This window comes from Danio rerio, chromosome 20 (assembly GCF_049306965.1).
Source record: "Danio rerio strain Tuebingen ecotype United States chromosome 20, GRCz12tu, whole genome shotgun sequence".
NCBI classification, from domain to species: domain Eukaryota; kingdom Metazoa; phylum Chordata; class Actinopteri; order Cypriniformes; family Danionidae; genus Danio; species Danio rerio.
The window spans coordinates 21,846,583-21,861,831 of record NC_133195.1 but is presented as its reverse complement, the minus strand read 5'-3'; the positions used below and the strand labels follow the sequence as shown (position 1 = coordinate 21,861,831).

Below are 15,249 nucleotides of genomic sequence, written 5' to 3'. Positions count from 1 at the left end.
GTAAAATTACGTGTTACTCTCTAAAAATACACAAGATTTCCTGTAAATTAACTGTATAACTGTAAATTTCATGTTAGTTTTTTTATTACAACACATATCTGTAAAACTACAGCTATTTCACTGTCAAATGAAAAAAAAAACTGGAAAATTCTGTAAAAATACAGAGTTACCTGTAAAGTAATGTTTATTTTTTACAATGTAGTGGCTGTAAAACAGTTAGATTGCACTTTTAATAAAAGCTGATATTCATGAACCTCATAATGTCACTCAGTGGAATTGTTTGCAAGAAACAGAATTGCTTGTGAAAAGATTGATTATAAATTGTTCTTGCTCTTATGAGAGTTCTTGACTCTCATAAGCTTAATGAGGTCAGACACTTTTTCTTTTTTATTCTTTAAATTGTTGCTTGTTTATATATAGTTGAACTCTAAATAATTTGACTAAGATGATTTGATCATCATTCCAGCTGCACACAGCTCCAACCATGAATGTTAGCTTGATTTTCAGTGAGCGAGTAATGAGTAAAGTGTAAAAGGCATATCACCGTGTCCCACACACTGCCTGGTCAAGCATGTTCTCCTCTGTGGTGCATTATGTATAGCTCTGTAGGCTCGCGTTTTTGGTAATAGTAACCAGATCAGGGTAGTGATGGGAATCCAGGACTGCTTGTCGTTTCTTGTCAAGAGGACAGTATTATGTTTCACCTGCAGTCACTCCACACAGTGAGCCAGAAGCATTCTCTCTCTCTACTACAGTGATGATAGTATAGAAATGTCATATTATTTACATGTTCTTTTGATTACTTCTGTAGTCTTTGTTAGTCACTTTGGTTAAAAAAGCATCTGCCAAATATTTCAATCTAACTGGCTGAAATGTAATATAAATATACTTCTATGCATTAGCTATGCAGTGATCGCCTATGGCTGTGCAGAGTGTCCCAAGCTAAGTTGTGGTCGGGAAGGCTGTGAAACAGAGTTTTGCTACCACTGCCGCCAGCTGTGGCATCCAGACCAGACCTGTGACCAAGCCAGACGCCAACGTGCTCGCCACACGTCAGGAGCCAACGATGTTTCCACGCTCTACGTCTTCAACGAGGAACCTGGTGGTATGGCACCTTTACTGATCGACTGGCATTACATCTGTTTGCTATCCCCGCGGCTAAGATCTTTGCTCTGCTGTTTCTCCTGAAGATGCAGAGGAGATCAAGCCCTGTCCGCGATGTGGAGCCTACATCATGAAGACCAATGACGGCAGCTGCAATAGGATGAACTGCACAGTGTGCGCTTGTCAGTTCTGTTGGCTATGCATGCAGGAGATCACTGATGTGCATTATCTGAGGTACACACACACACACACACACAATACACTCAGTCATCAGGTTGCAAGTAAAGTAGTCTGGTATAGATACATCTATGTGAGTAAGATCTGGTTTGCAATGTAGATTTTTTTGTATTGACTGCTTATACTGGATGAGAATAGGAATGATATTATCTAAAGTTTAGTAGCATTCAGAATTTGCTTTAAGAATTTAAGAGTTCTTTTAGTCAGCATGGGCGCGTTGCGTAAATTGAGAGGATATTGAAGACATTTGTAATGTTACAAAAGTTGCAAATAAAAAATGTGTTTCAACTTTAATAATAATAAATATATCTTGAGCTGCAAATCAGCGCATTAGAATGACTTCTGAATGATTTCATGTTTCATGTGCAGTGTTGCCAGATATAGCTGACTTTTTCCAGCTCAAAGCCTGCCTAAACACACAAAAATATTAGATTAATCTTTTATTTAATTTTAATAGTGCTGTCAATTGATTTAAAAAAATTAACTAATTAATCACCCTTTTTTTATTAATTGCGATTAATCACATTTAAAAGACTGAAACTTGTAATGTTGGCTATTCAGATGTAAAATTAATGTAAACGCAAGACAAAAACTATTTAAATTCAAAATATAATTGTTTATTAGAATTTTTGTTTAATTTGTAACTCAGATTTATTCGTGTAAACAACATACCCACAATAAACTATCAAGATCCTGGCTTGACAGCCATATTTATTACAGAAGTAAAACCACAGGCATGCTAAAGCCATTTGAATTTCAAAACAATCAATGCCAATAAAGAAAACATTGATTTCCATGTTGGATTCTAAGTGGACTGCAAATAAATGCCAAAATACAGGCATTGCAAATATGGAAAATGAAAAATTATAATAATAATAAAGTATTGAATACAAACAATTGCACTCATTGAAAGGTTGTATTGCTGTGAGAACATTAATTACAAAGTAGAAACAATTTTGCTTAGACCTCCTTTAAATTCAGCCAGTTGCTAAAACAGTCCAGTCTGTTGACAATATTAGGGGACCATGTGGACCTTTTCTTTTGAATGATTTGAGCTGAGAGTGCAACGCAATCTCACGGCAATTCGTAACTTAATGATTTAGTGGCTACGGCCACGAGTTTGTTGCTAAAAAACATGCATGATCGCATTCTTCAGATTTGCTTAACCTAAACATTCTAAAGTATGGCTGTATTTCACAAGGATTCTGACACAACAAAGCGAAGCATATGCTTTACAAAAGTTGTGTTTAAGGGGGAAACACATCAAACTTAATGAAACATTGGAGTGCGCATGCTGAAAGGCAGAGGAATGCGCTGTCTTTGACAGCTTGTGACTTCATCTGGCACTTTCTGAGTACATTTACATGGACACCAATACTCAGATTTTAATATGATTAAGATAATGTTCTTATTAAGACTCTACCATGTAACCAGCAATTTTTGATTACCTTAAAGGACCACCGAGTCATGAAATGCTGAGGTTTTTTTTCCGTTCGTCATGAGGTATCAAATTCTATTAAAACAGAAGTCAAAAGTTAAAAATGAAACACCCGAAATTGCATGAAACTCTGGAGGAAACGCTGTATAGCCTGGTGATACGACATTAATTGTTTTTTACTGAAACTTGCCTTCAAAAAGTGCTTCCTTGGTCTTATCCATATTTCTTTGCATGTTGAACACACATCGGCCACAACAGGAAAAAGATAGAAACTGCAACTGCGGTAATTGCATAATTTTTTTTTAACGCGTTAAATATTTTAAATTAATCGCATGCGTTAATGCATAAATTTTAACCATACAGCAACCAACACCAGCAGTCACAGAACCACAACATAACCGGATCACATCGAAACACTGCCCTCTCTCACCCACACTCTGCACTTATTGTTCTGTAGATTACACTCCCTATTAGAGCATTTATTACTTTCCAAATTGTGTATAAATTTGTGCCATTTGGCGTTTTAAATGGTTTAGAATATAATTAGGTGCCGCTTGTCAATCAGACAATACTTTTATGTTTGTTCTTGCTGTCAATTGTGGAAAAAATTATCGATAAAAGTGTCATGATAAACGGCTATGAGTTTAACTGCAAGCGCTGTGTGATGCATGCATGCGAAGGGGAGTCAGATCTGAGCGGGGAGTCAGATTTTGATACAACTTTCATTCACCTCGTCTTGGGGGTGGAAGAAGGAGCACACAGTTGTGTTTTGTTAAAGTTGCATATTAGGGATGTAACGGTATCAGAATTTCACGGTACGGTAATACCTCGGTATGAATGTCACGGTACGGTATTTATTGAATCATTTACAGGAAAAAACAAAACTTATGAAAATACTCCAAAAAAGTGCCAAAAGTGTCAATGACATACAAATTAGTCATCTATCTGTAAGCTTTGAAACAGGAACTTCAATTTTAATAACAAAAAAATATTAAACCATGTAAAAAAATAAAGTTTTTAATTTAGTATTGTTGAAAACTCATCTCATTCAACATTTAATCACTCACTCACTTAGATAGAGATGGGTTTAAAGGAAAATTATCATATAAATATAATCTGGTAAAAGCTGGTATCTCTGGGTATTTACAATGTCCCCTGCAACAGAAAAAAACCCTCTCATTTGGGACTGAGGTTTCTGGGACAAGAGAGATATGACTTGGCCCAGGTTGACAGCAGTGGGTATTGTGCATTGAGTGAGATAGAGATCTCATGTCTGCATCAATCTGAACAGTGTGCTGTGTTTCTGCAGTCCCCATGATATTAGTCGTATTCCCCAACTTGCAGGCACGTGCACACACAGTGCTCAACCTGTGCAGTCCACATGCCCTTTTTAGTCTTGGATAGAAAGTTCCCTTCCAAAATGATCAAAAGTGCCCCCGCGACGCGACATACCCTCCGTCCCTGCTTTACAGTACGCGCGCGACAACACAGCTGATAAGAACTCGCGCGACAACACGGCTATTCAGTACGCGCGCGACAACACAGCTGATAAGAACTCGCGTGACAACACGGCTATTCAGTACGCGCGCGACAACACAGCTGATAAGAACTCGCGCGACAACACGGCTATTCAGTACGCGCGCGACAACACAGCTGATAAGAACTCACGCGACAACACGGCTATTCAGTACGCGCGCGACAACCAGCTGATAAGAACTCGCGCGACAACACCACTATTCAGTACGCGCGCGGCGACAACACCCGCTTTAGGGTTTTCCAGCTCTTTTTGATCCCCGCTTTTAGCAGCACACTCCATTTCCGCATTACTGGATCTGTAGCGACAACAGACCGCAAGGGATTATGGCCAAGCCTGGGCTGATGGGAATTGTAGTTTCCGGTACCTCCCGTTCGCTTCATTCGCCTGAGCAAATTTTCTCAGAAGACCTATAGTTTTACCGAGTCATGCGACTACGGTAATATCGAAAAAAAATAATATTGCGGTATGACGGTATTAACAAAACCGTTACATCCCTATTGCATATAAAACTTTTGTTTCAAAACCACCCAAAATGTGTCAACAAGCCAATGCCATTTATACATGCACATTCAAATTCAAAACCCTCAAAATTCCGGCAGCACTATTCATGTGACACTATTGAGGTTTAAAATTAAGCATTGAATCATAGGGGGAAGTTACTATTCAACGTATTTTTAAATATGTTTAATAGTTTTTTATTGTAATAATATTACATTTTTACATTATTTTATAGGAAATGCAGCCTTGGTGAGGGTAAAAGGAAAAACTTCTTACCAAACCAAACTGATATGCTGTCAGTTGACCAATCCAAACTATGTGATGTATGATAAAGTATTTTGATTATTTTAAAGTGTATTTTGTCATTTATATAAATACACAGTGCATAAGGAAAGTATTCATAGAGCTTCACATTTCTACATTTTTTGTCACACCCTAATTCCAAAATGAATTAAATAAATTGATTTCCTCAAAATTCTACACACAATACCGCATAATGATTATTGTTGCAAATTTATTAAAAATTAAAAACCTGAAAAATCACATGTACAGAAGTATTCACAGCAGTGAAGCTCTAAATTGGGCTCAGCTACATTCTGTTACCACTGATCATTCTTGAGATGTTTCAGCAGCTTAATTGGAGTTCACCTCTGGTAAATTCAGTTGATTGGACATGATTTGAAAAGGCATACACCTGTCTATAAGGTCCCAGGGATGACAGTGCTTGTCAAAGCCCAAACCAAGCATGAACACAAAGGATTAAGTTTAAGGTCTGTAGACCTCCGAGACAAAATTGTACAAGGCTCGGGAATGTTAAAGAAAATTTCTGCTGCTCTGAAAGTTCCAATGAGCACAGTGTCCTCAGAGGGAAAGATGAATGCTGCAAAGTGCAGAGACATCCTAAATGAAAACCTGCTTCTAAGTGCTCTTGACCTCAGACCGGGGTGATGGTTATTTTTTTCAGCAGGACAATGACCCAAAGTACACTGCCAAAATATAATTAAAGTGGCTTCATAACCACTTGGTGAATGTCCTTGAGCAGCCCAGCCAGAGCCCAGACCTAAATCCTATTGATCTGAAAATGGCTGTACACCATCACTTCCAATCCAACCTGATAGAGATTGAGAGGTACAGCGAAGAGGAATGGGCGAAAATTACCAAAGACAGGTGTGCCAAGCTTGTGGCATCATATTTTAAAAGACTTGAGGCTGTAATTGCTGCCAAAGATGCAAAGTCCTGAGCAAAGGCTGTGAATACTTCTGTGCATGTGATTTTTCAGGTTTTTAATTTTTTATAAATTTGCAACAATTTCAAAAAATCTTTTTTCACATTGTCATTATGGGGTATTGTGTGTAGAAGTTTGAGGAAATAAATGGATTCAATCTACTTTGGAATAAGGTTGTAGCATAAAACAATTTGGAAAAAGTGAAGCGCTAACAATACTTTCCGGATGCACTGTACTAGTGCATTAGCAAATATAAATAGTCATATATATATAATAATTTAAACAGTGGTGCAAAAAACACTGAAAATAAATATATTACACGTTTGTATAAATGTGAATATTCATGATTATTATTTTTGCATCTCCAAAAACAAGGTCACACTGTAAACAGCCTGTACAAAAAACAATAATTCCTCTATTTGAATTATAGTTTAAGCATTTGATTTGCTATTTAATTATTACAGGATTTTTCTTGTGAGTTTTCATAAAAATTACATATCAAATACATTTGATTTCTCATTTGAGAATGCATTTAGATTTATTATTTATTTATACAAGTTACATTATTTTAAATTATGTTGGCATTATTACAGTATATTTTGTTGTTGTTGTTGTTGTTGTTGTTGTTAATAATAATGACATTAATGTTAGTACTGTTGTTACTATTATTTTTGTTGTTGTTGTTAGAGTTAGAAATACTGCAACCTCTATTTTTTCAAGTGAGGAGGTCAGGTTTAAGTAAACGTGTTAAATGTGCAGGCATTTTTACAGACTTTTGCCAAACTAACAAAAAAAAAGTAATTTCAATTTTTTTAAGTTGAATTTTTACAGTGCAGATTACTTTATAGGCTTGACTGAAAATAAGGGAGAATAGAAAGTTTTAATTTTTGTTAATATCTAGTCTACCTGCTGATTTAGTTCACTTTAAACAAATACAATAGGCAAACACGGAAATGTTTTTCTCTGGCATTTTGGGAAAATTGTCACATAAAGACACCAACCTTTATATTCTGCATGTCAGGACAATGTCGCTTTGTAAAGAAACGCTACACTATGTGTCTGCACAAGTCCCTTCAGTCCATGATTGTTGTTTTTGCTATTAAATACTTTCACTTAATATCACTACTTTTACAAATCCACATTGTTGTTGTTGTCGTGTACACAGAGACAATAGTGGTGGTATTGATTTTTTTTTTTTTTGCACATTCAAACTATTTTAAAAGTTTTCATTTTAACCCCCCAGATTGTTATCACAGTCTACATTAATGGTCAAGATGCATATCAAGTTTTTGTTGTATCAGAAAATTGTTACTTTAATCACTTTGTGACTTTGAGGCTTGATGCTTATAACACTGAAAACCATTATAATTCTTCCTCACAAATCAACTCTCACTTTTTACATACTTAAAATTTGTGATGCCTGTAGAAGTCACGTTATCTATAAATATAGATTTGAAGGACTGCTTTTCTGCAAGTTTGTATACTAAATGGGGTCTGATGGTGTGCGCAAGAGAAACTCATACTGTTGTTAAATCTACCAGCATTTATTAATTCATTGAGTTACTGTAGGCTACAGTACGCTCTCTAATTAACATTCGCAGAATATTTATTCAGTATGCAGATCATTCTCAGCCAAATATAGGACATTTGCCTGCAAGCACATAGCCCACATTCATCACCAGCAGTCGCCAGAGTTTGTGATCTGTTATTAAGCTACTCTCCGACGCATTCGGTCCAAGCAAAACAGTGGTTATTCTGCAGCACAAGAATGTCAAATATGTTTTTCTGGCTCTCCAATAGTGAGTTTGTGCCAAGCTGCTTGTGTTGCAGACTTCATGAACGTTGCAGATTATCTGATTTGCTTAATTACTCTTAATCAACAGACGTCTTGCAGAAGCGGAGTGGTTTCAGAGGTCTGATCTGTAAAATAGTGACTTTGCTTGCAGGTTCAGTGAGCTATTGCTGCAGCAAAGCTGATTTCAGATAGATTTCTTTGTTCCTGGATGCCTGCCAACACAGACTTTTGTCAATTAATCAGTACAAATCTCCGCTCATATTTTCCAACCCCCATGATTTGCCAGAAGCAGGTTTCTTCATTTAATGAACAGCCCATTCTGCCGGGCTTCAGCCACGTGGAGGAAGATTTTTATGAAATGACAGCACACATATATAATTCTGTCACCATATATTCCAGACCTGTATGATTTGATCTTTTTGGTGAAATTAAAATCGCTTTTCTTTAATATGCTTTAAACACCATTAAGTTCAGTTGCATGGACAGACGGAAAGCAATAGACACTTTTCACAGTTATGCCGCGTTTAAGGGTCATTTTAAATCCTTGAAAGTTTTGAATAATATTTTGATAAAATAAAAATAAAAAACGCATGAACATTTATATGCATTTATGTGTGCATTATATCATCTTTGCGTCAAACTACAAAAAACGAATGACTGCTTATTCGAGGTGTTTCTAATTTAATGTCTATGGGGCAGGACAGTAAATTTGACGTTATTCTCTCCTCTGGCTGCCCTCATCAGTCTCACACAATTTTTTCCCTTTTTCTGAAAGTCATATTACCATTGTGAAGTTTTTCGTTTATTATTTGAGCAAAAAGATTGTAGAAAAATTATTTATTTTAGTCTCCCATTCACTGCGCTCCAAGTTTACCCAACTATGACGAGTTCCGCTACTGAGCAATCCAGATATGTGAAAAGGGTCTATAAAGAAAAGTATATGCTTGTCTCTTCAAGACAATATCCTCATTAAGAATACAATGAAAAACCTAAGAGGTATTGAGGTTTTGGTATTGTTTTTGAAGTCCAAAATGAGTCTAGATTTAATACACATTTGAACATTTGGTCCCACTTTATATTAAGTGGCCTTAACTAATATGTACTTAGACAGGAATTAATAGTTTGTTACAATGTACTCATTGTGTAAATACATGTATTTATTGTGTACTTATGCTTGATTAAATACCCTAATGTATTTACATCTGTAATTAACTTCTGTAATTACATTTGTAAATACACTGCTGACCATTCCCTACACCCTAACCCACCCTTAAACCTACCCATACTACCAAACCTGTCTATAACCCAACCCCTATCCCAACTCAAGAGCACCACAAGTGTTCTCAAATACATTATAAACACAGTAAGTACATTGTATTTATTTTTTGATCTAAGTACATAGTAGTTAAGGACAGTTAATATAAAGTGGGACCGAACATTTAAAGAAACAGAGCCTGTTTACACCAAGACCGGTACCAAGTTTGGCACATACCTTGCAGTGATTCAAACACTGTATTTGTTTACCTGAAAATTACCCATCCCAAAAATGATTTGGATGAATATACCATTACACCCCTGCTATAAATGTAACTGTACCAATAACTTTTTTGCATCCACAAAAATGTACAATATATTCAGAGCATTCGCTTCCATTTTGTCATCTTTAATTTCCCTCCATCGGCCCTTATCCATCATGGCCTCCCAATCATCCCCATTCACCGAATAGGCTGTATCACTTTCTCTCCACTACACCTATAGCTGGTGTGTGGTGAGCGCACTGTTTGGAGAGACCCCCTCATGATTGTGAAGCACTTTGGGTGTATGGCCAATAATGCGCTATATAAATACAGACATCACATTTAGTATTCTGATTGGTGTTTGTATTTTTATTTTATTTTATTTTTTTGCCCATCAGCTTTAAAGATTTAAAGTTGTGTGGATTATTCTTCTCTACTTGAGAATTATTTCTAGAACTGTATGCTAATATCATACTTGGTATGAATCATCCTTTATTCTAGTATTTATTTACACTAAACCCCTTTCATTCAACTAGTGTTTTTGGACAGAATTACCAGAAATACAATATTTAGTTGTTTTCACTCCAAAATCACTTCATAACTTCAGTCGAGTGATTGAAATAAATCCTTCTGTGAGGTGATTCTGTAGTTGTGTGTTTATTAGTCATAGTAAATCAACGCAGTTCTGCTGATAATGCAATACTATGGGAATTTCCTAGGTTTCTTCTTCATGTATGTTTAAAGTTTCTTCACTAAAGCGCCCTCTGGCCTTTGGAGTAGATTACTGCTGATGATCACTCAACTGTTTCACTGGCTACGAGACAGTCACAGATTTTCTCAATTGTGTTTCTACTTTCATTTTGATTAATAGCCCTGCTCTATAAGGATGTCATCGTACAGTGTACAACATTTAAATAAGTATTATATTCATACTTTTACTACAGTACCTGTGCAATGCACAAAACAGAACATAAAGTCACTTTGACCAAGGGGATTTGAGGTTCACCCAGGCAGTGCATGAGGCTAATCGAGGATGAGATCATAAAATATTGATCGACTGAGACTGTGCGCATGCGAGTGGCTTTTATTCAGTATTCCTTGTCTATAGCTTTCAGCTCATATTATATATGTGCCAGTTGTGTAACTGTATTAAATTAAACTAAAATGTTCACTTGTCCTCCATACAGTCCCTCAGGCTGCACTTTCTGGGGAAAGAAGCCGTGGTCTCAGACTCGCAAAGTTTTATGGCAAGTCGGCATGCTTCTTGGGGCACCGGTGGTGATCTCACTCATAGCGGGCATCGCCATACCAGTCATCATTGTGGGAATTCCAATTTATATGGGCCGCAAGGTAAAAAACCTATAGCATGTTGCATTATTTAAGTCAAAGCAGCAGCTATGTTTGTCCTCTCTCTGGTGAAACCGTTTAATAGCTTCAGGATGATAATAAGGCCGGGTCATGAACTTTACTGTATGCTCATCATAAGAAAAGTGCTTGCGAATGCATTTATGTAAATTTATGTAAATCCATCAGACCTGTACCCTTCACACACAAGGTAAATGTGATGTAGGAAATGTCTGCAAAGTGTGTTTCTCTCAGCTATGAGTATACGCAGGCCATCATGCTTTTTTTGTCTGGAGTAATTACATTAATCAGAAATTACATCAATCAGTCTTTTAATTACTTCCTTTGTAGGCAATGCTTCATTTTAAGTCTTTTGAAAGCTTCTTAAAGTCCCCTTTCAATTGAAATGGTCAGTTCTTATTTTTAATGAAGTAAAAAAAGATTTATCTATGCACTTTTTTCAGTAATTAGCAAATAATACTAATCCAATTGATCAAAATAAAACATTTATAAATGATGAATACATGTATTTACAATTTATAGATATGTGTTTCAGAAGAATTATTTTTTTCAAACCTTCTATCATTTAAAATTGTCATGCCAAGACAGTTGGTCAAAATAATAAAAAGTTAAATTAATCAAATTAGAATAATTTAAAGATTTCCAGACATGTTTCCTTTTATTTTTAGACAAAACAATACTAATGTTTTGACATAATTTTAATTAACAACAAATGAATTCAGTCATTTACTGGCAAAAAATCTAAATGATATTAAAGAGCCCCTATTTTGCTTTTTAAAAGGTCGTATTTTGGTTTTAGGGGTCTCCAACAACAGGCTGATGTGCATGCAATGTCAAAAAACACTTTCATTCGTTCAGCGATTCATTTGTTTCCAAACCCCTCTTTAGTGTGACGCTAATCTGCGCTGATTGGACAGATGACCCAGTCTGTTGTGATTGGTCGACTGCTTTCAGCACGAGACAGAGAGAAATGCCCACCACTGTTACAGTATGAAGTAGCAGAGAGTATGTGAGAGCCCAATGCAGGAATACAGTAAAGCAATGCAGTTAACCACCAGCATATTACTCTACTCTTAAACATAACCCCAAGTAATAACAACGTCGACACACATTTAGTATTGATCTACACAGTGGCATAAGTTGAACTATTTTGAAAACTAACCGCGCCGCATGTGTGAGGAACAGCTGATTATGGCCATAGCAAAGGCAAACGGCAGAAGATCGCGAGTTCACAAACGCATTTAAACGCTACAGGAAGAAGCACGCGTCACATTTTCAACATGATTTTGGACACAATATGTGAATTGTTCCATAAAGATTTAACCTGTGAGATAAAGGACAAGCACTGATCTATAATGAGTGATTACAATCCGCACGGTGAGATTATAATTTATCACATACAATTAAACACATATTTTGCAAACTACACAAAATGATGCAACAATTTTATTTACAGAAGAAACTGGTCCATTTGAACTATAACAGTTACTGACAAAGTCCTTGTCGAAGTCTGACAAAGTCCCATACATAATAGTCCTTCAATAGCAAACGGCCGGCGAATCCCGGGTAGCAGCGTAGGTTATTGTATCAACAATTCGAAAAATGACAGGAACAAACACAGCATAGGTTGGCTATACTGTGGTATTGTTGTGAAAATTAACTTTAACCCTTTATTCCCTGCAGCCGAATCTCCATTTGTCAGTGATTGTCATCTTCGAGTCATTACCAGTCCCTTGATCCCCCGCACTCCGCTAGTGTCTGAAGGGAAAGACGCGTTCACATTTTATCTGGAACTACATATCTGATGATGTACCGTATCGACGTTTATGCGTTTAAGCAAAAGGTCCGAACTCAACTTGATTAATTTATTCGACTATTTCGTTAAACAATCAACAGTTTTAAATCCGGTGCATTTTTGGATTTAAACCTCCGCTGGATGTTTTCATTCACTTAGAGCTGTGGCACACACTGCATGTAATATCATTGTCAAAACTCCATAATAGGGGCTCTTTAAATGTTATATAGACAAAAACAAATATCAACGTTTTACTCAAACATACACCTATATGATTCTGTACATCCAGAATGGTGTTTTAATTTCTTCCTACCTAAATATATGACACAATAAAAAAGAAAAAAATGATTATAATTTCAATTTAATTCTGACTTTATATATGTGTCTGTTTGGTTGCTTTTAGGTCCATGGTCGCTGTAAGAAAAACAATACCTCAGGAAGTAAGCATTATCTGACAGTGGCCAGCGGGGTCATGATGTCTGTTTTTGTGTCTCCAGTCATAGCAGCCATTACTGTGGGTAAGAAACTCATCTATCCATTTCTATGGTTGCATCTAAAATGATTGTGGTTTTAAAATGTTGTGGTTATGTAGCATGTACACTGCAGTGCTTATATACAGCATTTCCTTCACAAACTGTGCGTTGTGTAAATATATTTGAGAGGAGATTTTATACAATATACTAATAAAACTTTTAGGGTCATTAAGATTCTCTTTTACATAAATTATTGAATTTAATTGATAAAAGAAAGCCATTTATAATGCCAAGAAACATTTCAAATAAATACTGAACTTTCTATTCATCTAAGAATTGTGAAAAAAATACATCACAGCTTTCATTAATATCATAAGCAACACAACTGTTTGCAATACTGATAATAGTAAAAGGTTTCTTGAGCAGCAAATTGTCATAGAATGATTTTTAAAGGATCATGTGACACTGAAGTCATTTAACAATAAATTGCATTTTGAGATTAAATTAATTAATGTTATTTTAATACAGCTTTATTGTATTTTCATCAAATAAATGCAATTATGGTGAGCATAAGACTTCAAGACCACCAAATAATGTTATCACCCCCACACTTCTGAACATTAGTGTTAGTAAAGTGTGTGTTGTTGAGCACTTCAGCTGTTCTATTGTTAGGAAACATCAGTTCAAAAATGCTGACTTGAGTGTTATCCCTTTCTATTGATTTTTCTGGCTTGTGTTCAGACAAATGAAGATACTAAAGATGAGAGTCTGTTAAATGAGGGAAGCAGAAATGAAAACAAACACATTTGAAAGGATACATAGTTTACCCCTTTTTTAAGATTTAACATTAATATTATGGTTGTTCTGAGTGTGCCAGTTTAGGTTCAGTTCAAAACACAGTTTAGATTTTTTTACTATAATGTGTTAAAACTGTTATTTTTGGGGCGTATACACAGCTCGCTGTTTCAGGGGCGTGTTGCTTCACATGAAAATTAGTTTCGACTTCCCGCCCAACGTAACAAGGGGGCTCTGTGTTTGGCAATAGACAGGCAGACAGAGAGAAGCAACATGAGTGAGAGGACAAGCATTCAGCTGGACATGTACGACTCGGACACAGACCAAGCAAAGAGTACACAATCATTTGTGTCTTTGTATATTTTTAGAGCCAACTGTGTGCTAGTTTAAAGTTCTGAGCTTGTACACCGAGATTAATAACCACGCACACTGAATTAACTTTGACTGAGACACCAGATGCACCACTCAGATCCGCGACACGGCACACCAGACACGCACATTCGCATGTTATTTAAAATGAAACTATTCAGATGGCGCTTTGTGGCGTGGCAGAAATATGAAGTGTCCCGAATTGTGGCTGCGTGCCTTGGACAGCCGCCGACTTGAAGCGCCGTTGTGTGTACCCTGATAGAAACCTATGTTTAGAATTCTAAAATGCATGGCGCTGCGCGTCACAGAGCGTCGCTTCTGGTGTGCGACCTGCAGGCAAGTTTGTTATTTTGTTTCCAATAGAGGGACATGCAGATGAGGCAACGCGCTCGCACTTTCCGGCTACACATAATTAAGATCACAGGGAGCTTCTGTGACTGCGAGAATTGCAAACGGCTGAAGTTCTAGGTAGACTCAATGAAAAGTACACGTTTGCAAACCTACCTTCAAACAAACTAAGTTACAAACAATAATTCTGATTAGAGTCATCGTGGTGAATGCTGATCTTGTGTTGAGCCCAGTGAGCCTTGCATCTAAAAATTGAGCAAGGGTGTTCCTTAATGACATCGCTTTGACTCACAGGCTGAAAATGGCCGACGTGAAACAACAAACTGAGGATATGGTGATGCGCGCCTTTCAATCAATATTGGTGGGCGGGGGGACTGCACTCCTACTCCAAGTTGCGGTCGGTCTAAAAAACGCTCCAATTGGTCCACCGTTATTATGTTGTTAAATTGAAAAAAAAAAGGAATGGGTGTGTTTATATCACCCTAATATGACGGTCTATAAACTATATTTACACATGTCTGTCCAAACAGCTTGAAAAGTTCCAATGCCCTTTAAGGGATTGTTCATCTAGAATTCATTCTAATGTTCTTATCATTCCTCTAACACTGTAAAAATATATTTTAAATAACAGTTTTCTTTTGCTTGTGAATTACTAATATTTTTTGTACATTTATGCTGGTGAATTGCATTCTGTTACTTGTTTTTTGCTTCGACGCCTCTTAATGTTGCAAATTTACCACAGGAATTTCGATT

The 15,249-nt window shown here is 36.5% G+C and overlaps 1 protein-coding gene across 4 annotated transcripts in view; it reads left to right on the top strand.

Annotated features, from left to right (window-relative positions):
- si:ch211-278j3.3 overlaps positions 1 to 15,249 on the top strand; it is a 48,728-nt gene that overhangs the window by 19,843 nt on the left and 13,636 nt on the right. For 2 of the 4 annotated variants that reach the window (XM_005160481.6, XM_691478.10), the window contains exons 4-7: positions 903 to 1,105; positions 1,191 to 1,338; positions 10,539 to 10,701; positions 12,915 to 13,029. In XM_005160481.6, the coding sequence (XP_005160538.1) occupies positions 903 to 1,105; positions 1,191 to 1,338; positions 10,539 to 10,701; positions 12,915 to 13,029 (629 nt within the window). The remainder of the gene's footprint in view (positions 1 to 902; positions 1,106 to 1,190; positions 1,339 to 10,538; positions 10,702 to 12,914; positions 13,030 to 15,249) is intronic. The other 2 variants (XR_012396400.1, XR_012396399.1) reach the window with 1 other exon arrangement.